We start from the raw sequence: 24,733 nt of genomic DNA on the forward strand, positions 1-24,733 counted from the left end.
TATTTTAAAGAAATCACATTAGATCAAAAGCCTCGGGCCAAAGGGAGAAACTAAATCACATCCTGCACTGCTGTCCACCTGCTCCCCCCAACCACACACACACACACACACACACACTCTCCACACCCCCGAGCCATGTGGCTCTCTTTCCATTCAGTTACCTTCTTGGGTCTCTTTCTCCTCTGGCCCAAACCGTTGAGGCGATCACTGGGGTCCAGCCTGAAGTGGGAGTGGTTGTCCTCACTCATCATGCCCCCCACCACCACCAAAACATTCACAGTCACTCCAGTTTCCTCCTCTGGATTTTACGTCCCCCTGTTTTCTATCCACTCCGCTCTTGTGAAACCAAGTGAGCCGAGCGCTCTCCTTTCTGATCCTCGCTCCACGGTTGTGAGGAGTGCCGACCCAGCCAGATAGGGTGGGGGGTGGGGGGAGTGGTCGATAGGGGGAGGAGAGAGGAGGGAGGAAGGGAGCGAGAACAATAGTGTTGCCATGGTAGCAGCTGCCACCAGTGTGTATCTGGAAACCACACTGGTGAACCGAAAAACTCACCAAATGAGTACAAGCTCACACGTCAGCTACCAGGTCTCTGTTTTTTATTTCATTGCTTAATAAACAACTGAAGGGGATTCATGTAACAGACAGATGTTATTCTGTCACCAGGTGCCGGGATTTCTTCGTATTTTATTATCATTCAGGCGTTTGTTACCAACTCTAGTCAGCCCCGTGTGAATGAAGCGAGACCAGTTTGAGACCAGTTCCAGGCATGAAGCACCACTCTGGGATGATTTTGAAAGAAAACTTGCCTCACAAACATTTAAAGATGTTTTAAATGACATGAAAGTGAAGCATCACACAGGAAACCTCACAAACATCCAGATCTTAGAGTTTCCCAGATTTGTGCCTGAAGACAATCGTGTCTGAGGTCCCCGGGTCTTTCACGTCATGCCTAGTGTGTGCTCTGGGACCTTATATAGACAGGTGTGTGTTCTTCAAATCACACACTGAATTAATCACAGGTTGACTCCAGTTAAATGAGAAACATCTCAAGGATGATCAGAGGAAACAGGAAGCATCTGAGCTTAATTCTGCAGGCCAAAGGCTGTAAATACATATAAATGTGATGTATGTATATATATATATATATATATATATATATATATATATATATATATATATACATACATATATATATATATATATATATATATATATATGTATGTATATATATTTTTTTTTCAACTAATTTGCAAAATACTAGAAAAAAAACATTCTTCACATTATGGGGTGTTGTGAGTAGACTTTAGAGTAAAAAATAATTAGATCCATTTTAGAATAAGGCTGGACAAAATGTGGACAAGTGATGAATGTGAAAGCGGCGCATGGACGTAATTTTCACTTTAGAAGTGGAGGGGACGGAGGTTGGGGGGGGGGGGGGGGGTATCTTTACAGTATGCTCTAATGGGAAACAGGCTTCAACACAAATGGTTGTTTTCTGCTTGGTCCTAGAGCTCAACCAGTGTCAATTTAATATAGCGTAATATTGTTTTTGGATGGTAAAAAGTGCAGGGGTCAAAACTTGACTTTGGAAAAAGTGGGGGGGGCATGTGTCGTCTCCCCCCCCCCCCAAATTACATCCATGAAGCGGCGTGTAACCTAGCAGCGGCGTTTTGCACCCGAGCTTTCTTTCATCTGGGAACAATTCCGATGCAAAATGTCTTACACGCCGCTGGTCCTTCAAAGTCACCAAATCACAGGAGAATTGCAACACCACGCGTGATTTCAGAGGTTCGCACAATGAGGAGCAAGAAGGACAGCTGCATGTGTCCTAAAACATCTGTGGTTTGTCTTCCAGCTGTTTACATCGGCTACGGGGGTTTCACAGGAAAATTTATTGATTTATCTGACTTTTATTTTGAAAGTTTCCAGATGTTTTATGGTGCTTTCGTGTTTGACTTACTATTCACCAATAGAAACTGCGGAATTTGACTTGTTTTGGGAGCATTACGCATCAAAAAAATAACGAAAAAACCCCTTTGCTTCTGGGACACAACCAAAATGCTGCCAGTGGAAAGGAAGCCGTTCACTTTAACGGCAGCTTTCACATCTGGTGGAACGAAGGGGCTAGGATATGCAGCTACAGCAGACACTGACATTAGGCAGTAAGACCTGTCGCAGAATCTCTAGTCATCCTAAAAGGGTTCTGGTGGGTTGCTGCTTGTCCCACCCCTCCACACGTTCATGTATTCACTGGAACACATGAAAGCATTGATTTAAGGGAGTTTCCCCAACGCATTTGACAATATAGGGTAATGTAATGAAGAATTTATGAAGGTTAATTAAAGCTGCTATGGTCAACCTACAGGAAAAGATAGGTTTCTAATGCAAAGACGGTCATGGAATACTGCCCCCGCCCCTCGAGTATCTGCTCTGAGACACTTCAGCTGTTGTTGGTGGAGGTTGTAGACAAATGCTGTGCCGGTAACTGGGATCGATGATGATTACTAGAATACCAGCTCTACCTCCTGAGCTTTTGCATGATCTGAAAATATTAGATTAACAATAGCAAAGCATCTCCGTCATGATGAAAACAAAACAACATGTTTGGGACCAGAAGTTCTGGTCATAGCTGACTGATAGATCCGCCTCCCATTTTTTATTAGGGATTGCTATTCTATCGTCTATTTTGGACAGTGTCTTATATAATTTAGATAGTAGTTTGGGGGTTTGAGATTATAGAAGTCTAATACCCTTGGTGGTGTTTGTAATTCTATTTTATTGAGCTTAAATTTTTGTTTGACTACAGATTTAATTTGGTGATATTCTAAAAAGCTATTCTTATCCATTCCAAATTGGGAGACTATTTGATTAAATGGGATGAAGTCCAATCCTTCATATATGTGTTCCAGGTATAGGATTCCTTTATTTTTCCAGTCCGGAAGGTTCATCATTTTGTTGTTTTGCAAAATGTCAGGATTATTCCAGATAGGTGTGTGTCTGCATGGTACTAGTGAAGACTCTGTCATTTTAAGATACTCCCACCATGCTGTCAGAGAGGTGCTGATACAAATACTTTTGAAGCCTTCATGTTTTCTTATGCTTGAGCTAATAAATGGTAAGTCTGAAAGCTCTATCGTGTTGCAAAGTGTCTGTTCTATATCTAACCAGGACTCGTCTAATGGGTTATCTTGCAACCATCTTGGTATATATTGCAGCCTGTTGGCTAAGAAATAATAATAAAAGTTGGGTAAATCTAGTCCTCCTCTGTCTTTGGTTTTCTGAAGTGTTTTTAAGCTAATTCGTGGAGGTTTATCCTGCCAAAGGAATTTAGTAATTGAGGAGTCCAGAGATTTAAACCAGTCAGCTGGTGGTTTGTTTGGGATCATTGAAAATAAGTAATTTATTCTGGGTAAGACCATCATTTTAATTGTAGCAACCCTCCCCATGAGTGACATCAGTAAGGATTTCCATCTTGCAAGATCATCTTCCACTTTCTTTAAAAGTGGGATGTAGTTTAGTTTGGTTAGACCAGCTAACTTGGGAGAGACATTAATTCCCAGGTATGTGATATTCCCTGACTCCAATTGTGTATTAAGTAAATTGACAAAAGAGAAATTAATTGGTAGAAGTGTGGATTTTAACCAGTTTATAGAGTAATCTGAAACCCTTGAAAAAGAGTTTATCAGTTCTATTGAATGGGAGAGAGAGGATTGAGAATTCTGGAGAAAGAGTAAAACATCATCTGCATAAAGACTTATCTTATGTTCTATTTTCTTACACTTTATCCCTTTAATACCTGCTGTTTGCCTAATTGCTGCTGCTAGTGGTTCGATAAAGATAGTAAACAAAGAGGGGGAGAGTGGGCATCCCTGCCTGGTCCCCCTCTGAAGACAGAAGCTAGCTGATATTTGGTCGTTTGTCCTGACACGTGCAGTTGGTGAACTGTATAATGTTTGTAGCATGTTTATGAAGAAGTTCCCAAAACCAAATTTATGTAAAGTTGCAAATAAGAACTTCCCGTTAACTCTATCAAAAGCCTTTTCTGCATCTAGAGATAATATACTAGTTTCTATGTTTCTACTGTAAGAGAAATCTATCAAATTAAGTAATCTACGTGAGTTTGTGGATGACTGTCTACCCTTGATGAAACCAGTTTGGTCAGGGTGTATTATGAAGGGGTTACCTTCTCTAATCTTTTTGCCAGGGCTTTACAAATTATTTAGAGATCAACATTAATAAGAGAAATTGGGCGATAGCTGGTAGGAAATGTAGGGTCTTTGCATGGTTTTAACAAGAGAATAATATTGGCTGAGTTCATGTTTGGCTGTAATCTGCCACGTTCTTTGATTTCCTTCACCATTCTGAAAAATATTGGAGCCAGCATGATCCAGAATTCTTTGTAGATCTCTGCTGGAAACTCGTCTGGACCTGGAGCTTTCCTATTAGTCATGGATTTAAGGGCTTCCTGGAGCTCTGCTAATGTTAGTGGCGAGTCCAGGACTGTAGCTTGGCTGTATGATAATTTAGGAAGTGTTCTCCTGTCAAGGAACTCATTGATCTCGTTATCTGATGGGTTTATCTGTGGTGAGTACAAGAGTGATGGACGTATGGGAAAAAAAGTATACTCTCTATGGTTAGGATGAAGAGATCGCCATGCATCACAAAGCCCATAATCACTCATGTACTGTTTAACTATGTTAGTGGATTGCCAATTGCGCTGAGTCCCAGCTGTACTGAGCCTGTCTGTTAAAGTGTCCATCCAAAAATTAAAATCGCCTCCAAGTATAAGTGGACAGTCCAAGTGTTCAGAGAGTACAGAGAAAATTTTTTGAAAGAATGAAGGGTCATCAATATTTGGACATTATATGCTGACGATACATAAGCTTTGGTTCTGTACAGATATTTTTAACATTATAAATCTACCCTCTCGGTCAGAAACTGTGTCCAATACTGTGAAGTTGATGTTTTTGTGTATTAAAATAGCTACACCTCTTTGCCTAGAGTTATAGCAGGCAGAGAGCATGCTGGGAAACTCAGGTGTTTTAAGTTCATCTGCGGATGTGGCAGATCTATGAGTCTCTTGTAATAATATTACGTCTGCTTGCACTCTCTTTAGCTGATCAAAAATCTTTAATCTTTTCTCTCTGGAGCCAGCTCCATGTACGTTCCATGAGACAAACTTTAGTGCACCCATACATGTGTGTGTGAGTAGCTAAAATATGATGCTTTCATGTGAATAAGATGGAATAAGTAACTAAATGTATAAAATAGTATGTTAATAAATAACAGAAAAGTAAATAATAATAATAATAATAATAATAATAATAATAATAATAAAGATCCAACAGTGTTTGTGGTTGTATTATATATATATATATATATATATATATATATAAATATATATATATATATATATATATATATGTGTGTGTGTGTGTGTGTGTGTGTGTGTGTGTGTGTGTGTGTGTGTGTGTGTGCTGAGTCTGACGCAGTGTTGGAAAGTTGTATGGTTGTGCCATACAGGTGTAAAGGTACAGAAGCAGATAAAGACAGGAAATTAAAGAATTATACGGTTAAAGAAGAAAGAACTAAAAAGAAAAGGTGATAGGGGTGTGAGGTTATGATGAACAGGTGATCTCATCTAGAAAACGGATTTAGCAGCTGTTAAATCCTGACGTGCTCAAACCCAGTGAATCCTGATAAGAATAATAAATGTCTGACCTGATGTTGGGCTAATACAGCCAGTCAGTCACTCCCCGCTCCTTGTAAAGTTTATTGTCCACGTAAAGCTTATCCACCGAGATGACAGCCCTCTTCCCATACTGGATAAACTTTTTGCACAGCGAAAAGAGGACTTGGCGCCGATCCAGAATTTCCTTAGGGAACTGGTCATTTACGCTGAAGTGTTTTCCTTTGAGCTCTCTTCCGTGACTTTTAACAAGATCCTTCTGCTTAAAATGTTCAAATTTAGCCATGATAGGACGAGGTCTTCTGCTGTCCACTCTTTTAGCTCCAAGGCGGTGTACCCGGTCAAAGGTGAAGTTTTTTGCCATTTCTTCGGGTATCTTCATTTGGGTCTAGAGAAAGTTTTTTGTTGTTTGCTCGCAGTTCTCCGCTCCTCCCGTCTGCTCCGGCAGGCCTGCGAACACCAAATTATCCCTCATGCTACGGGCCTGAAGGTCCAAAACCGTCTCCTTCAGAATTTTGTTGTCCTGGGTGATTCGCGTCATTCCCTCTTCCAGGGAAGAAACGGAATCCCGCAGAGACGCGTTCTCAGCAGCAAGCCGCTCATCCTGCTCTTGGCTTAACTCCAAAGATGTTCGGAGGTTCTGAATCTCCTGGTGTAGAACCTCAAGCAGATGATGTCGCCCCTCAAATCCCAGAAGCCATTTATCTATAGAATCTAATAATTCTAATATGTCCTTACAGGGAGATGAGGCACCAGGAGAGTCCTGAGGACGGCTCCTCTTGGTCCCAGGTGTTTCGGTCTCAGCTGCTGATTTCTTCTGACCCATAACGAAAAACTCAAAAACTCCATCAATATAGTTTTGTAAACTTTCTAAATTTTCTCCACTTACCTCCAGGTTGAGTGAGTTATACTTACCAGATTATTTTTTGCGTTGTCAGTAGGTAAATTAGGCAAAAATGCGTCTTAATTGTTTGTGAATGTTTGTTAACGAGCTGCCATCAGCTTCAAACGCTGCCGTGTTTTAAAATGATGAGACAATCCAATTTACACAGAGTACACTATACAGGTCATCAGATGTTCAGGATGGGGTTTGTGTCGTCTGACACCTGTACACGCTGCAAAAAATTCCTGACAATTACATTCACGCACTGTGGTCCTGTCCACCTGTCCGGGAATTTTGGGGTAGAGTATGTGAAGACTTGTCAAAGTGTCTGAAATGTCATATCCCAACTTCCCCCTCTCTTTATTTACTGGGAAACCTGGACGATGTCCCGATTGAAACATTTTTGGTTCACGTGGTTCTGACTGCCATATGCATCGCTAAGAAAACTGTCCTCATGAATTGGAAAAATAGAGAAACTCTATGCATTAACCAGTATAGAAATTTTTTGTTGGATCATATTACACTTGATTTAGCCTCTGCTTCCACTTCAAATCAATCTCTCTGGGCTCCTTTGATCGGTTCCATCACATAGCGATGACGGGGGACCATTGATATTGTCCTGCGGGGTGAGGTGGGTGAGGGGGTGGAGGGTCTGAGTTTGGAGTATCTGGACGTTCCCTGGAGGTGAGTACACTTGGAGTGTCTGGGACTGGGGGGGCCATTGCCCCCCTCTGGAGGTGCTTGGGTTGCCTCGGGGGATGGACTACTGGCGGTTGTGAGTGGGGCCCCTCTGAGGTCTTGGCGGGGGCCATGGGTCACTGCAAGGGCAGCTGCAATGCCCCTGGGCGGGTCTGGGTGGGGGCCTGGGGGCTCAGGGTGTGGGGGTGGCCAGCCCCGTGGGGGGATCTGGGCGGGGCCTTGGGGGTTGGGTCCTGACATGTATGCTGCCGGGGAGAAGGCAGGAACACGCAGCAGTGCCTGACTCGGGTTCAGGGGCCTCAGGTAGACCTTGGCTCCTCTGCTGTCCCATCACAGGGGAGGGGGAAGTCCAGGAGGGGGAGGACCCAACCTTACCTGGATTTCCTATGTCTTTTATAATCCAGAAGTTGTGCAAATGCAGGGATGGGCGTAGATATTCTGCTGGGGTGGGGCTGGGTTGGTGCCCTCAGACCCAGTGAGGCTCTGTGATGCTGCTGCTTTGGGCCCAGGCAGGATGGGCTGGGGTCTCCATGCCCTGGGTGGCATTTTGACAACAGAGGTGCCTATTGGGGCCAGTGGGGGAGCTGGCTCCCTGAAGGGCTAAGGCCAACCAGCCATTCCTCCCCATCCCCGCATATTTCTCTCCTCCTGCTCCCTCACATCATCACACAAACATGCACATAGGACCATGGGGGGTGGGCAAGTCAGGGAGTGCGGGTATGGACCCCATTTACGCATTCCAGTGGCAACCTGCCCCCCAATTTTATTTGCACCTTAAACACTTCCACCAATGACATTCCACGCAAACACACACTTAAGGCCTTGGGAGTGAACACATTCAACAGCATTTGGCAGGGGGATTTCTCAGCCTCTTCCCGAGTGCTGGTGCCCACTTCCGAGGGCTGTGGGTGCAAGTGGGGTGGTGTGGTGGCATCAGCTGGCATAGGCCAGACGATGCCCGCACTGCCCGCTCACCACAGCCATGGAATACACCTCATCAACACTCACTAACACCATATTGGAGCAGGCGGAGGGAGACTAGGGGTCTTAGCACACCTCTGTTGTCACTTGGCTTCCTGGGGCTGGAGGCTAGGAGGGAGATCCGGCCGTCCGATTAGGGTCTGGGTTGGTGGGTTGCTGTGCTCAGCATTGGGTGGGGGAGCCTGCTCATCAGCACCCCAGCAGAAAGGGTCGAACTCTGGGAACCGGTGATGGTTGTACCCCATGTGCAGCAGTACCAGGATCAGAGTGAATAGGGTGTGTATGGGGAGCATGAGTGGGTGTCCGGCATGCATTTTTGTAAGTCTTTGGTTGTATGTGCATGTGTGAGCATGAGGGAGGGAGTGTGTGACTGTGTTTGTGTATGACTGTATATGTCAGGTGAGGCCTTTGACTCCTCCCTTCTCCTGGGACTTCTTTCGATGATATAGATCTTCATCTCCTCTCTCCGTGCTACACTTGGTGTGGAGTGCGGTGCCTTGGTCTGCCTGGGGCGTGGCTCCCAGGTCAGGGAGTTTAAGATTTTTGGCATCTGCCTGTTTTAAGTATCAGGAGTGACATTTAAAGCAGATGCTTTGATGCTCCACCTGAGAGTAAATCTGTAAGGCTTGTCACCAGCATTCAGACATTAATTCTGTTTGCTTCACAGCCAGACAGGACACGGGGAAAATAAATAAATAAATAAATAACATGGATGGACTCTTTATGATTAGTTGGTAGATAAGCATCCAGCAATGTGCGCACATAGACACACACACACACACACACACATAGTCTTTGTTGTCTGAAAGGCTGATTTTAAATCCAAGCCTTGCCACATGCTCCTCTGTCACCCTCCTTTCCACACACACACACACACACACACACACACACACACACACACTCAGCTTCATGGGTTCCGTAGAACACACACTGACTGGCTGTATTTTAATGATTGCCGGAGGCTATGGGAGCAGCCATAGCAGGTTGGTGAAAACATGGCATCTGTTTCCCCAAATGTAAAGGAATAAAGCAGCAAACAAATTGTGATCCAGTTTTCTCAGTTTTCTAACCCTAACCAAACCGATAACAGCACTCCAGCTGCATGGGATCGGCACGTTTATCTTTCTCTACCTTGAACACAAAAAGATGCCATGAAACCAAACACAGAAACGAAAAGGGCACACATCCTCCTACTGGTTGGTGAGACGGGGTTGGGTGAGTTAAAGCGACTAAAGAGAACCTTCACACAGCTTCATCTCCTGTATCTCAGCCACCAGCTGTGGGGAGCAAAGAACAGAAGGTAATCATTCATTTGTATGAAGAAAACAACAAAAGAGGCTGAATCCCTCTGCAGAGGAAGCTCTCATCAGAATCTGGCAGGTATTTATGAATGTGTAGTCAAAGACAGGAGGCAGAGATTGGAACTGGCTTCGTCTGCTTTAACTCTAATATGGTTATGAAACCATCTACATTACTCACTCGTCTTAACTCTATTATACTAAGCAGCTGGCACCTGTCTCCAGCAGTCACCAGGTGAGAGGCGAGGTACACTCTGGAAAGGTCTCCATTCCATAACAGGGTCACATAGACACAAACAATCACTCACACCTAGTGAGTTTCCTGTCAACCATTTTTAGGTGACCCCACTGCACCAAAACAGAATCAGGCGAGTGGAAATAAATCACAATTTGTTGCAATAAAGTTCATCAGTATGCCCAACGTTGCTAAGGAAACTGTATCACAACTGTTGTGCTCCTTGTGGTGACAACCCAGTGAGTCTTTCTGCACATGTACAGCAGGGCAGGGGCTAAACCCCAAACAAGGGATCTTTTCTTCTACAGATAAAGTTAAAAGACAAAGAAGACATTAGAATCCTTCACTTCATGACTCAAGAGGAGAAAAATGTCATTTTCCATTCATGCACACACACACACACACACACACACACACACGCACACACACACACACACACACACACGCACACACACACACACACACACACACACACGCACACACAATCACACACACACTCACCCATGCATGCACACACACACTCACGCACACACACTCACACTCACTCACGCACACACACTCACTCACGCACACACACATGCACACACGCACTCACACACACTCACACACACACACACACACACACTCACACTCACTCACGCACACACACTCACTCACGCACACACACTCACGCACGCACACACTCACACACACACACGCACGCACACACAATCACACACACACGCACCCATGCATGCACACACACACTCACGCACACACCCACACATGCACACACACACTCACACACTCACACACACACACACTCACGCACACACACTCACTCACACACACACAGAAACACACACTCACACACACACACTCACACACTCACGCACACACACTCACTCACACACACACGCACGCACGCACACACAATCACACACACACGCACCCATGCATGCACACACACACTCACACTCACGCACACACACCCACACACACACATGCACACACGCACTCACACACACTCACACACACACACACACACACACTAACACTCAAACACACACACACACACACACACACACACACACACTCACACACACACACACGCACGTACACACAATCACACACACACTCACACACACACAATCACACACACACACGCACCCATGCATGCACACACACACACACACTCACACACACACACACACGCATGCACACACACACACTCACACACACACACACACACGCACGCACACACACATACACACGCACGCACACACAATCACACGCACACATACACACACACATGCACACACACACTCACTCACGCACACACACTCACTCACTCACGCACACACACATACACACACACACACACATACTCACACACATACACACACAAACACACGCACGCACACACAATCACACACACACACTCACACACACACACACACGCGCACGCACGCACGCATGCACGCACACACAATGACACACACACACACACACTCACACACACACAAACACACACTCACACACACACACACACACACGCACGCACGCACACACAATCACACACACACGCACCCATGCATGCACACACACACTCACACTCACACTCACGCACACACACCCACACACACACATGCACACACGCACTCACACACACTCACACACACACACACACTAACACTCAAACACACACACACACACTCACACACACACACGCACGTACACACAATCACACACACACTCACACACACACGCACGCACACACAATCACACACACACACGCACCCATGCATGCACACACACAAACACACACACACTCACACACACACACACACACACACACACACACGCACACACACATACACACGCACCCATGCATGCACACACACACACACTCACACACACACACACACGCATGCACACACACACACTCACACACACACACACACGCACGCACTCACACACAATCACACGCACACATACACACACACATGCACACACACACTCACTCACGCACACACACTCACTCACGCACACACACATACACACACACACACACACACGTACTCACACATACACACACAAACACACGCACGCACACACAATCACACACACACACTCACACACACACACTCACACACACACACATGCGCACGCACGCACGCACGCACGCACACACAATCACACACACAAACACACTCACACACACACACACACACTCACACACACACAATCACACACACACACACACACACACACACACACAATAAAGGTCTCCTAGTGCAGTCAGAATGGTTTAGCAGTGAGAAGCAACTGATTGGGATCTTTTGCTGTCCACCAACAGATGGAGACAAATCTGAACTGAAGGCAGAAACCAAACAAAACTTACGAGCATTTCATTAAATAAAGATGTTAAAAAGAGTAGAAAGATTTTCTGATAAGGATCAAAGCCATTTTTATAAATTGTGTGGAGTAAAAACATTCTATAAGGTATATTTCTTAGTGACTACGTTGTGTGTCGGCTGTACAGCAGGAGTGGTGCATCACCCAGGAGGATTAGCTCTGACCTGTGTTGGTAGCACAAGCTCCAGCTGACCAAAACGTCTGATTTATGCTACTTCATTTGAGAATTTTCTTAAAATATTGATTTTTTAAATTTATTTTATTTTTTAATTATTCATTAGAAGTTTGTTGTTGTTTGTTTTATCTTTTGTTGAGTGGCCCGGGTATGACTTTGGCCCACGTTGTTTGTACACCATGTGACGGGGCAACGTGGCAGAGGACATGCATGCCTCATAACCATAGGGTTGCAGGTTCATGCCCCGCTATGTCTGCTACAGTTGTTGTGTCCTTGAGCAAGACACTTTGCCTGCTGGTGGAAAAATAACAGCTGAACCTGCTGAGTATGGCAACCCAACTTTTACTAGTTAGCCCACAGGGCTGCTGTATGGTGGCTCTTCACTGCCTGTGTGTGTGTGTGTGTGTGTGTGTGTGTGTGTGTGTGCGTGCGTGCGTGCGTGCGTGCGTAAGTGTGTGTTTGATGAATGGGTGGAGGGGCAGTAATGTGGTAGTGGTAGACAGGAGCATTGATGGAGGACAGTGAGTCCTTATTGACATCAGGCTATAGAACTGGTTAGCAGTAAGATGTAGTCCACACATCGACATATAAATATTGGACAATGGGTTTCCATAGGCTCCAATAACACGTTTTTGAGGCTAAATGGAGGTGGCCACCACCGCCATTTTGACCGTGTCACAGGTTCCGTCAAGCCCAGACAATTCCACTAAAGGGAAGAGAGGTGGAGCTGAGGGTGGGGCTGTAAGGCTGGGATCAACTGACGACACCCGGTCGAACTAGCTACAAGCTAACCTGAAGCTAACACAAAGCTAACGCAGAGGTGGGAGTTAAGCTAACGGAGGTAGCAAGCTAGCTACAACCGGAGTTAACTGTGCACAACACCAGAGCTTCTGAGTCAGAGATACGCCGGGCTGACCGCTGGGTAAAACCGGGTGGAACACAGAGGTCTCCGAGAGCTCCACAAGCCGGCAGCCGCACAGCAGACAAGCGCCGCTGCATTCTGAGATGCGCCGAGCTGCCGCTGGGGAGAACTGGGTGGAAAGGTTTCCATCCCAGAGCTCCACAAGCCGATAGTGGGAACCCAGCTCCACCAACATGTTATATTTCAACCCATTTTCTAAAGTGCAGCATTATGTTAAATGCACTGGGTTTTACCCTATTACATTTACATTTCATGGTTAAACAGTACATGTTAAAATCTAAGCTCAGCTCGGCAGTGACCTAAAATACATAAATATCATTTTACTTACCGAAAAAAATGAAGTGGAGACTCCTTGGACGCTCTATTAGTGCAATTAATGCCACAGCAAGTCATTTTGTCCAACAATTGCACAAAAATATCCAAAACAGAATACACAAACACAGAGACTCAAAATCCCGGAACAGTTTCCAGGCCAGACTGAGGCTCTACTGAGGCTAGGGCTGCTCGATTATGGCAAAAATAATAATCACAATTATGGTGACTGAAATTGAGATCACGATTATTTAGGACGATTTTTCAATTTATGTTGATTTTATTTGTTTTTATTCAGTCATAAAATTGCTCAGGGCACAATCAGGACAAAAATAAGAAACAAGATGATCACTAAAACAACTCCTGATTCCCAGTATAAAAAGACCAATATACTTATAGCTCATAGTTTATGACCCAAGGGCTATAGACCTTGGTTTAACTCATGTAAGTCTAACCAGTACAGACCCAAATACCAATATCTTGCAAATACTGACAGCAAGAATTATACAGTGGCATTTATAACAAATACATGCAAATAAATTGATGTTCACAAAATGCTGCATAACATTTATTGAGTCGTGTCAAGGTGCTGTAGGAGAGTGCACTAGCACTGTGTCCTCAGAGAGATTAGTTATTATTTATCAGCGTGAGGAACTTATTTCTACCTTATTTATAAACTATTTATTTACAAGTCCATCAGTTAATGTAATAATTGTCCCAACCACAGCTGCACCCCCCACCCCCCAACCCGGTCTCACAGCAATCGGGGCAAGCTGCACGTGTGTTTAGCACGCTGCAGCGCACATTTAGCCGTTTTAGTGGCTCAGGAGCCCGCAGGTGCGGTGTGTGTCACTCACTCTGGTTAATCCAACAAGGAGCCGGCTCCGAGAGCTGTTTCTTTAGCGACTGACACATCACTACATCATTCCCTTTCCTAATGTCCTGAAGAACGGTCCGGAGAGCAGGCGGAGTGTTTAGCTAACCTGCAGGAAATGTCGACGACAGTTATCCAGAAAGTAGCTAATGGTTACCAGAGATGTTTCTGAGGTGTTCGCTAGGTACTTTTAAGATTTAAAAAGTCAAGAAGGGGGTCTGAAAAGCTGCTAGAAATAGCGTCAAAGTCACAAAGTTGGCAACACTGTGAGCGCTTCATTTGCAACTCGGGGCAGCGCAGGCGGGAGGAGCAAATAATCGGCTTGTTTTGTTTTTTATAATCGTTCAAAACTCAGATCGTAATCGTGATTAAAATTCGATTAATTGAGCAGCCCTAACTGAGGCCTTTCCACGGAGCTAGCTCTGTGGTCACGTGGGTCTGATGCTCATTAATTATACAGAATTTTAGGCTTTTAATACACTTAAACAGAAGAGTGAGAAAAAATTCACCCCCCTCAGAGTTGTCATGAGTGTAAACTAGATCATTTAAACCTAAAACATGTTCTGGTACCAGGCTGTAAACATCTTAGGTGTGTTCTTGCTGTGTCGTGGTTCTAATTCCATGCTTTCGTTCTTTTTTAAACACAGAAACTGTTTTGTTTACCTGTTTTGTAGCTACAGTTTCGCCGACGGCTGCCGGCTTCTTCAGGCTGACGCTGATGGTGGCGCGTCACTTCCTTCTCCGTTTATCTGCGGGCAGCAGAGGACGCTGTCGCCCTCTACTGCCCGCTCTCCCCTCTCCGACGATGCAGTCCCATGCGCGGTCCAGCGTGTAAACTCCGTCGTCCCTGTTCATGGTCCCACATCCACGTCTCCTTATCTCTATTGCTTCCTTGATCCATCTTTTGTATTTTTGTTGTTCAGTGGTTATGATCCGAGACGTGGATGTGGGACCATGAACAGGGACGACGGAGTTTACACGCTGGGCCGCGCATGGGACTGCATTGTCGGAGAGGGGAGAGCGGGCAGTAGAGGGCGACAACGTCCTCTGCTGCCCGCAGATAAACGGGGAAGGAAGTGACGCGCCACCATCAGCGTCAGCCTGAAGAAGCCGGCAGCCGTCGTCGAAACTGTAGCTACAAAACAGGTAAGCAAAACTATTTCTGTGTATTTCTGTGTTTAAAAAGAACGAAAGCATGGAATTAGGCTGTAAACATGTTTATTTCTACTGTGAAATTGGTATTTTTAACATGGGAGTCAATGAGGATTTGCTCGCTTCTGACACCAGCCCCCAGTGGATGAGGGTGGAACTGCAATTTTTGGTACTTCCGGGTTGGGCTTAATTTTTGAACCGCATTGTGGGGGCTTGAGTCCACAATGTAAAGATCACAACTAATCAAGTGCTGATTCTGTGGGGGCAGTGCTATGATCTGGGCATCAGGTGGTCAGGTCTAGGTTCAGCAACAGGATGTGCTCCCAGAACGAGTTCAGCTGACTACCTGAATGACCAGATTATCCCATCTTCCCTGATGGCACAGCCATATTCCAAGATAGCAATGCCAGGATCCATTGGGATAGTGAGAGAGTGGTTCAGGGAGCGCGAGACGTCATTTTCACACGTGGGTCAGCCACCACAGAGTCCAGACCTTAGCCCCATTGAGAACCTTTTGTCACGCTGTGGGTTGGAGGAGTTGGACCCAATGCGCAGACACCCAGAACGACACAAGGCAGGAGAGGATGTAAAGGAAAACATTCTTTATTAAGAATGACGAATACTAAATAAAACCTAGAAGGGCATAAAGCCAGAAACCTAGAGACCTAAGAGGGGGGGGGGCATAAGGCTTTAACAGTTCAGTAATATAGGGAGGAGCTTGACCACGTAGAGCCCTGAAAGTTATAGTCATAATCCAAGCAAAGAGACGGGTCTAGGGTGTCCCCTGCCTCTCAGCCGATACCTGCTGGGACCCTAGTGAGGATGAGGTGGTTCAGAGAGTGAGTGACTGACAGAACTGTCTTTAGTGTTGTTTTACAATGGCGAAATCCACTTCAGTACTGAGATTAGCCGTTAGTTTGGTCAGAACTACTCTGCATTTGTTCAACTGAACTCATCAAAAAGAATAGATTTGAATCGATCTCGTGTAAAGAATCTGTTCAGTTGAAAGGAGGTTTGGGCTCATGATTTAAACCTCGTCTCAAATTCACAGGTGCTGCTGCAGCCAAAGCAGGAAACCCCACACCTGTCCCGTCTCCATGGGAACCATCATCTGCCTGTGTGTGTGTGTCTGTTGTCCGGGCAACAAGGCAGTGGTGATAACAGATTCAACTGACAGCCGAGAACACGGAGGCAACAAAGACAGACGGAGCCAGAGACGAGCCATCAGCAGAATGGGTAATGTGCAGCGCTGCTTCATCACCAGAGGCAGGCTTGATTACTATAAGATTTCCTCCACCCACCTCCATCATCAGAAGTGTGTAAGATGTACAACAACGAAGCAGCACTTGACCTATCAGATTGTGTCTGATACGCACACACGTATAGGAATTACGACACATTCCTCATTCCTGCTTCCACATCCAACACTTTCCTTCCCCCGCTGTCCTCCAGAAACAGAGGAACCAAGTGCTTCAGCAGCCTGAAGTCCTACAAAAGCTCCGCTCCCTTCATGACCTACAGATTTTAAAGGTCCAAAAGTAAAAAAAATAAAAATATGAACACAAGTCACGTATTTAGATTTCAGGTTCTTCAGATAATTTAACATCGCTGCAACAACAAAGTGTAAACACAGATAAAATGTTGCATCATTCCACCATATTAGCACCATTCTTTGTTTTCTCCACATTTATTAGATTTGGTGTTGAACATTAGTTGATGAATGACGCCCTCTGGTGGGGACTTCTGATCATTACACAGACGTGAGTTTGGAGTTTTTGTTCTTCAGTTTATCAGCAAACAGGAAGTGAGACACAACGTCTATGAATAAGATCCTAATGTTGTCATCTAGATACACACCACCGTGTGTGTGTGTGTGTGAGAGAGAGAGAGAGAGAGAGAGAGAGAGAGAGAGAGAGAGAGAGAGAGAGAGAGAGAGAGAGAGAGAGAGAGAGGGAGAGAGAGAGAGAGAGTGTGTGTGTGTGTGTGTGTGTGTGTGTGTGTGTGTGTGTGTGTGTGTGTGTGTGTGTGTGTGTGTGTGTGTGTGTGTGTGTGTGTGTGTGTGTGTGTGTGTGTGTGTGTGTGTGTGTGTTTTGAGATAAGTAAACAAATATCAGGACTAGGGTTGTCACGATACTAAAATTTCAAACTCGATTCGATACTTGAAATAAAACTCGATACTTGATTTAGATACTATTTAAAAACACCAATTTATTGAACAAGTTTATTCAAAAAATAACATTCCTCAATTTATATTACAAAAATTAAATGTTAAGAATTAAGTGTGTTTAAACCTTTCAAGTATCAGCATTTTTTCAAACGTGCATACAAAAACTGGCGAAAGTTAACACTTTAAATCATGAATTGTCTCACTATATATACACTATTTGCAGAGTGAAGTTTTGCTGCTTAAACTCTGTTTAAGGTGCATTTTTGTCATAAGCTGTAATGCCATATGTTTTGTTCTGTACTTTTGAACAACTCTGTAGGTCAATAAAGGGAGAAAACGAATTTCTCCACAGTAGGACAAAGGTACATCTACCGGTAATCTTAATAAAAACAGATGGGCGCACGGCAGTGACATCATTAAAAGCGCCGGTTAGATTAGCCGCAGCTAGTCTGTTTACTCCTAGAAATCCCAGACCAGACCCGCTCCAAACGAACAGGGGAATCACGTTAACGATTCCTAACAAAACCTTTCGACATGAAGATGTTTTGGTGCAGATAATGTCTTATTTCGAGGCTGCACCATGGGTGCCCGTCCGCACCCGTTATATGGATATACACTGATGGCGATTCGCCGATGGATCTAAATACCCCGGGGAATCCAAGTAGCACCAAAGTTGTCAGCGTGAGTAAACAAACATACTGCATGCTAGAAATTAAGTCCGGGTTGCAATAAACGGGAGTTTCCTTTAAGCACATAAGCGTGAATATACAACTACGTGTCGGATTTGGTATGCTAATTAAGTTGGGCTGTGAAGCACCTCCCAAATTTGATGTTTATGTTTTTGTTTATTTATTTGGCAGACAAAACTTGGATCGGAGACAACTCGCGTGGGAAATTGCAATGTAGCCATGCGGCAGCTTCTTCTGTTTGTCTGGGAGGCGGAGGCTGCTTTACGGCATCTGGCTGTCGTGCGTGTCGGTGTACTTGAAGAAGGCTGTGTATAATAGTCCATAATATCGATACCACAGGGATGAAATATCTAATTTAGATACCACTTTTAGCATCGATTTATATCTAGGTATCGATTTTTTTGACAACACTAATCAGGACTGAAGAAGTTTTTATCATTCTGCATCTCAACTTAGAAATTGTGAACACAGCAGAAAAAAACTGGCACTGGGTTGTGATTCTGAATTAGTCTGATTTAATAAAGGTTGTTGAATATTTGACTTTATTGTTGACAACTATGAACCGCTGCTTTTAGAAGTTAATCTGATTGACCAAAAACCCTGTGAAGCATTTTCATCATTTACAAACCAAATATTAATATATATTAGAAGAAGATGAAGAAGAAAATATAATTTCTATAGCGCCTCTGAAGATAAAAATCACGAGGCGCTTCACAAAAACAAAAAATGTACAAATATAAAAAAGCATTTAGAAAATGTTTAAAAAATATATTTAAAATGAGCAAAAATAGACAACTGTGATTAAAAATGTAAAGAAAGAGAGAGAGTGAACAGGAAAGAGGGAAATCAGTGGATCCTGAGGAAGGTGGGATAGGTGGGGAGAGCAGAATAAAGAGAGAGAGGTGAAGAAGGTCATACAAAAGCCAGCTTGAACAAGTGAGTCTTCAGCTGCTTTTTAAAGGAGACCACTGAGTCCACTGATCTCAGGCTCAGGGGGAGAGAGGTCCAGAGTCTGGGGGCCACAGCAGCAGATGATCTGTCACCTTTGACCTTTAGCCTGGTGCTGCACAACCAGTAGGCTTTGATCACTGGACCTCAGGGACCTGCTGGGGGTGTAGGGACTAAGAAGATCACCAATGTAAGATGGTGCTTGTCCATGTAAGGCCCTATAGACCAGAACCAGGATCTTGAAATGAACCCTGAAGTTGACTGGCAGCCAGTGAAGCTGGAGGAGAAGCGGGGTGATGTGGGTGTGTTTGGAGGACTTGGTCAGAAGCCGAGCTCAGGTGTTCTGAACCACCTGTAGACGGTTCAGGGAGGTTCTGCTCAGACACGTGAAAAGAGAGTTACAGTAGTCTAAGCGTGAGGAGATGAAGGTGTGGAGAACTGTCTCAAGTTCAGAGCGGGACAGAATGGGACTCAGCTTAGCAATGTTCCTGAGATGGAAGAAGGAAGAGCGAACAAGAGAACTGGCATGAGGATCCAGGTGAGAGCTGGGTCAAAGGTCACACCAAGAAGGTTTGGTGTGGGAAGCAAGCTGACCAAGAGAGTCTCTGACTTTGGGAACCAGCTTGTCTGGGGCACAGATGAGGATCTCAGTCTTATCTTCATTCAGCTGAAGAAAGCTCCCACCATCCAGGCTTTGATAGAGTCTAAGCAGGTGTGTAACAGCTGCAGCTTAGACATCTCATGGGGCTTAAAGGAGATGTACAGTTGGATGTCATCTGGATAAAGATGGTATGAGATTCCTTTGAAGGAGCTCAGGATGTGCTGAAGAGGAAGCAGATAGAGGAGGAAGAGCAGAGACCCCAGCACAGAACCTTGTGGGACACCATGGGTGAGAGAGGTGGTGGAGGACCTAAACTTGGAGACGGCAACAGAAAAGGAGCGCTCAGAAAGATAAGAGGAGAACCACTCCAGAGCAGATCCTGATAGGCCTACCCAGTCTCTCAGCCTCTCCAGTAGCAGGTGATGGTCAACAGTGTCAAAGGCTGCAGTCAGGTCCAGCAGGACCAGAACAGAACAGTCCCCTGCATCACTGTGAGTCAGAAGGTCATTAGAGACCCTAAGAAGAGCTGTTTCAGTAGAATGAGCTCTACGAAAACCTGACTGGAAGCTATCATAGATGTTATATTCATCAAGAGCAGCTGTGAGTTGTTTAGCCACAACCTTTTCCAAGATCTTGGAGATGAACGGAAGTTTAGAGATGGGTCTGAAGCTGCTATGGAGAGAGGGGTCGAGACTTGGTTTTTTAAGAAGCAGGTGGATTACAGCGTTCTTAAAGTAAGCAGGACCTGACCAGAGACCAGAGAAGCATTAATTATAGAGAGCACGCTGGGACCGATGGACTGAAAAGCACTTTTAAACAAAGATGAGGGTAAGATGTGGAGGGGGCATGCAGAGGTCTTCATAGAGTTAACTAGTTTGGTTAACTCAGGCAAAGAAACAGGAGCAAAGCTATCTAGGATGATGGGCCTGGTTGGAGTCGGGAGAGGCGGCGATAAGGCTGAAGGAGAGACGCTAGATCTAACCTTATTGACTTTGTCCACAAAGAAAGACAGAAAGTTCTCACAGTCTGTAACAGAGTGGATGGAGGCTGTAGGAGAGGCAGGAGAGACGATGCTGCTGATGGTGTTAAACAGCACCTTGGGGTTCCCTTTGCTCTGGGACACCAGGTTGGAGAAATAGGAAACCCTCGCATCTCTGACTGCAGAGTTAAAGGATGACAGAAGATCCTTTAGGTGCAGCAGATGGACGTGGAGATGGGTTTTCTTCCACAAACGCTCAGTTTTTCTGCATTGGCGCTTCAGGCTGCGAAGGCTGTCATTAAACCAGGAAGTAGGTGGTAGTACATCTGACTATTCTGACAAACATTTAAAACATTCCTGACTTCAGCTTACATTCCCACATTAAAATGAGAATACAGGGGGACAGAGGGCTTTAAGTACTCAGGGTCTGAGCTCAAAGCAACAGTTTGGAAAAGAGGTGAAGAAGCATGTCAGGTGGGATGTGTGATCAGGGTTTCAGGAAGAATGACAGCAAAGGTGTGAAATAAAGTAATGAGATGTTGTAGGGCTTAGAACAACTGAGTCATTCATTCAGAGTGATTAATGATGAAACAAAAATCTTCCAGTGAACTTCTAATAAAACTAACTCCGTTAGATCAGGTTACATGAAAGATTTGAGTTGAGAAAAACGATCTGTTCAGATCACCACACCAGTCCTTTATGACTGGGAATGACATTACTGTGGTGCCTGTTTCTCCACAGCATCTGTGATGGTCACATCCATGTCCACACAACGGTGAACGTTAGTACACTCTTGCACTTTTATGATTGCAGTTTGTACGTTTATATTTCTTTGGATTTATTGTTTAGACGGCTTGAATGCATTAGTTCTAATTGTAAGCGCGCACATTTAGTTAACTGCTGTATTTTATGCCTTTCATTTGATCAATTTAAGTTGATTTGTTTTCTCTTACCAGTGCTGAGAGGTTCTCCACTTCCTGCTTCCTGAGATGGGACAGGCAAACAGTGGTGAAGGGGTTCTGTCAGCTAAATACAGGAGGAGCTGATGGGGCCAAACCAATAGCTCCCTGAAGAGGGGACTGAAGAATTTCCTTTAGTTTATTATTTTGTCATTTGTTAATTAATTTAAGTTTGAAGTTAAATAGTTAGGTTTATGGGTTAGGATGTTTAGGTTTATTAACAATCTGACTGTACTGATTTGTGGTTTTAGTTTTAGTTAGTAAATGTTTGTCTAGTAATCCCCACTGTTCATATGGTCTGATCAGCCAGTGGGTATATATACCCTTGTGTGTCTTTGTTTGTTAGGTCGGTTATGGTTTCAGTCAGTATGTTAAGTTAGAAGTTTATTGAGTTTCAGTTTGTTTGTTTGTTTGTTTGACCTCTTTTATGAGCTCGAGCTGTTTTTGTGAGGACATTTTAAAACAGAAAGGAAATTAAAGAGTCTATTTTTGGAAATTGCCTGTGTTCCTCCACTCATTCGGCTTGATCCCTCACAGCATCACATTCTGCATCTGATAAAGTAAAGCCCCATTCCCACCTGTACCGGGTCGGCCCGGGCCGGGTAGCATAGGTTGTTTACATATCTGGGTGGCCTGGAATTTTCCCGGGCCAACCAAGGCTCATTCTCGGCCCTCTTCCCGAGGGGGTCTGCTTCAGGCCGACCAGGGCCAACACACCCACTGCTGACAGCAAATTCACACCTTCCATTAGAGCAAGCCTCTGATTGGTGGGTAGAATCAGCCCACATGGGCTTAAGGCAAGGATGTGTGGAATCAACCGGGCCAGGCTGGGGCCGACTGGGGCTACCCGGCCCGGGCCGACCCGGTACAGGTGGGAATGGGGCTTAACTTGCTGGTCCTGGAGCTTCTCCAGATGCTCTAACGCAATAAGGCTGGCACACTAATCCTGTTTGTGACTTTGATGAATGCATCTTCATGTGTTTACTTTATGTTTAAAGGAACTTTGTTCAAAAGGCCTCTCAGTGACTTTTCTCTACCTCTGATTTAAGCTATGCTAACAACATGACGACATTTATGTTTAATGGAAAAAACCATAGTTTAACCAGAATCAGGAGTTTTTTGGACAATGAATTTAAAGCTAATAAGAGTTCCTGGACCAAGGTGATGTTTGAGTGTACACAATCCAAAGGTCCAACCCCCTTCCCCAAGCCAAACCTCCATTGTACAAGAAGGCACATTACACGTTACCAGGGGTTCAGTTTCGTGTTTTCAACCATCGACATATATACTGGACAATTCGTGTCCATATGCTCCAATTATAAGTTTTGTCCTAAAATGGAGGTGGCCACCACCGCCGTTTTGACCGTGTCACAGGTTCCGTCAAACCGAGACAATTCCAAAAAAGGGAAAAGAGGTTGAGCTGAGGGTGGGGCTGTAAGGCTGGGATCAAATGACGACACACGTCGAACTGATGCGATGTAGCTACAAGCTAACCCAAGGCTAACACGGAGGTGGGAGCTAAGCTAACAGAGGTAGCTACCTAGCTACAACCGGAGTTAACTGTACACAACACCGGAGCTTCCGAGTCAGAGATACGCCGAGCTGCCGCTGGGGAGAACCAGGTGGAAAACATCGGTTTCCATCCGAGAGCTCCACAAGCCGGCAGCCCGCGCAGCAGACAGGCGCCGCTGCGATCAGAGATGCACCGAGCTGCCGCTGAGGGGAGGGGACCATACCGATAGTTGGAACCCAGCTCCACCAACATGTCACAGGGTTTACCCCAGCACTTTATAAGCCTGGCGGTACGCCAGGCTTTGCTTGGCCACCGGCGAGGCTAAGCGTCATGCCCCACACCCGTCCCTGACCCTATAGTGTCCGCTGACACGAACGGCAAACTAGCGCCTTCCATCGGCTGATACTGGTGAGAAACAGCAGCAGAAAGTGTGCAACACCCCCACCCCCGCTCTCACGGAGGAGAGCTGCGGGACGGAGCAATCCCCCATGAGATTTGAGCCGATACCCGCTCATGAGACACCCGCTCCCTTTTGCTCAGTGAGCCGTTATCATCACGATGGAGAGAAAACACAACAGAGAAGTTGACAAACTATGAGGTGTAACAAAAATAACTGCTTTTTAGGAAAATGTCTGAGAATGAGGAGGGCAGGAGGTCTGAGTTATATCCTCTAACAGAACTGGATCACCACACCATATCTGCCTTAACGTCACTTTATTTGTACTTTTGGAATTTATTTTACATATCAAAGTAATTTGGGCCATTTTAATCATACTAATTAATAATGTGTGTGTGTGTGTGTGTGTGTGTGTGTGTGTGTGTGTGTGTGTGTGTGTGTGTGTGTGTGTGTGTGTGTGTGTGTGTGTGTGTGTGTGTGACTTTCTGGGTCAATTTCGGCTACTTTCTATCAGGGGGACTTAGCAACACTGAATCTGTGGCCACCCCACCACCCCACACACACACACACACACACACACACACACACACACACACACACACACACACACACACACACACAAGTGTGCACATGCATCAGACACAGATCTGACAGAGGACAGACTGAGTTCACAGACAACAGGTCAAAACTTCCAGAACCTCCCCGAACCGAACTTCCTTCCACTCCCTTCACGTTCTCCACACCAGCCAACAGAGGTATGCAGAGCTGTGTTCAAAGCCAACTAGCCAATCATCCAAATGTTTCCCAACAACAGCAAAACCAGTTTCTACCCACCTTTTATCTGTTCTGCTGAAACATTTTCA

At 45.1% G+C, this 24,733-nt stretch overlaps 1 protein-coding gene across 2 annotated transcripts in view; it reads right to left on the reverse strand.

Moving 5' to 3' along the window:
* The window catches only part of ank2b (ankyrin 2b, neuronal), a 202,816-nt gene that overhangs the window by 170,989 nt on the left and 7,094 nt on the right, over positions 1–24,733 (reverse strand). The window contains exon 1 of one of the 2 annotated variants that reach the window (XM_070549707.1): positions 162–385. The exons of the other annotated variant lie outside the window; for it this stretch is intronic. Within the exon in view, the coding sequence (XP_070405808.1) occupies positions 162–251 (90 nt within the window). The 5' untranslated portion in view covers positions 252–385. Of the gene's footprint in view, positions 1–161; positions 386–24,733 lie in introns of those variants that run through there. 2 annotated transcript variants of the gene reach the window in all.

Source organism: Nothobranchius furzeri, chromosome 3 (assembly GCF_043380555.1).
Source record: "Nothobranchius furzeri strain GRZ-AD chromosome 3, NfurGRZ-RIMD1, whole genome shotgun sequence".
Classification (NCBI taxonomy): Eukaryota; Metazoa; Chordata; class Actinopteri; order Cyprinodontiformes; family Nothobranchiidae; genus Nothobranchius; species Nothobranchius furzeri.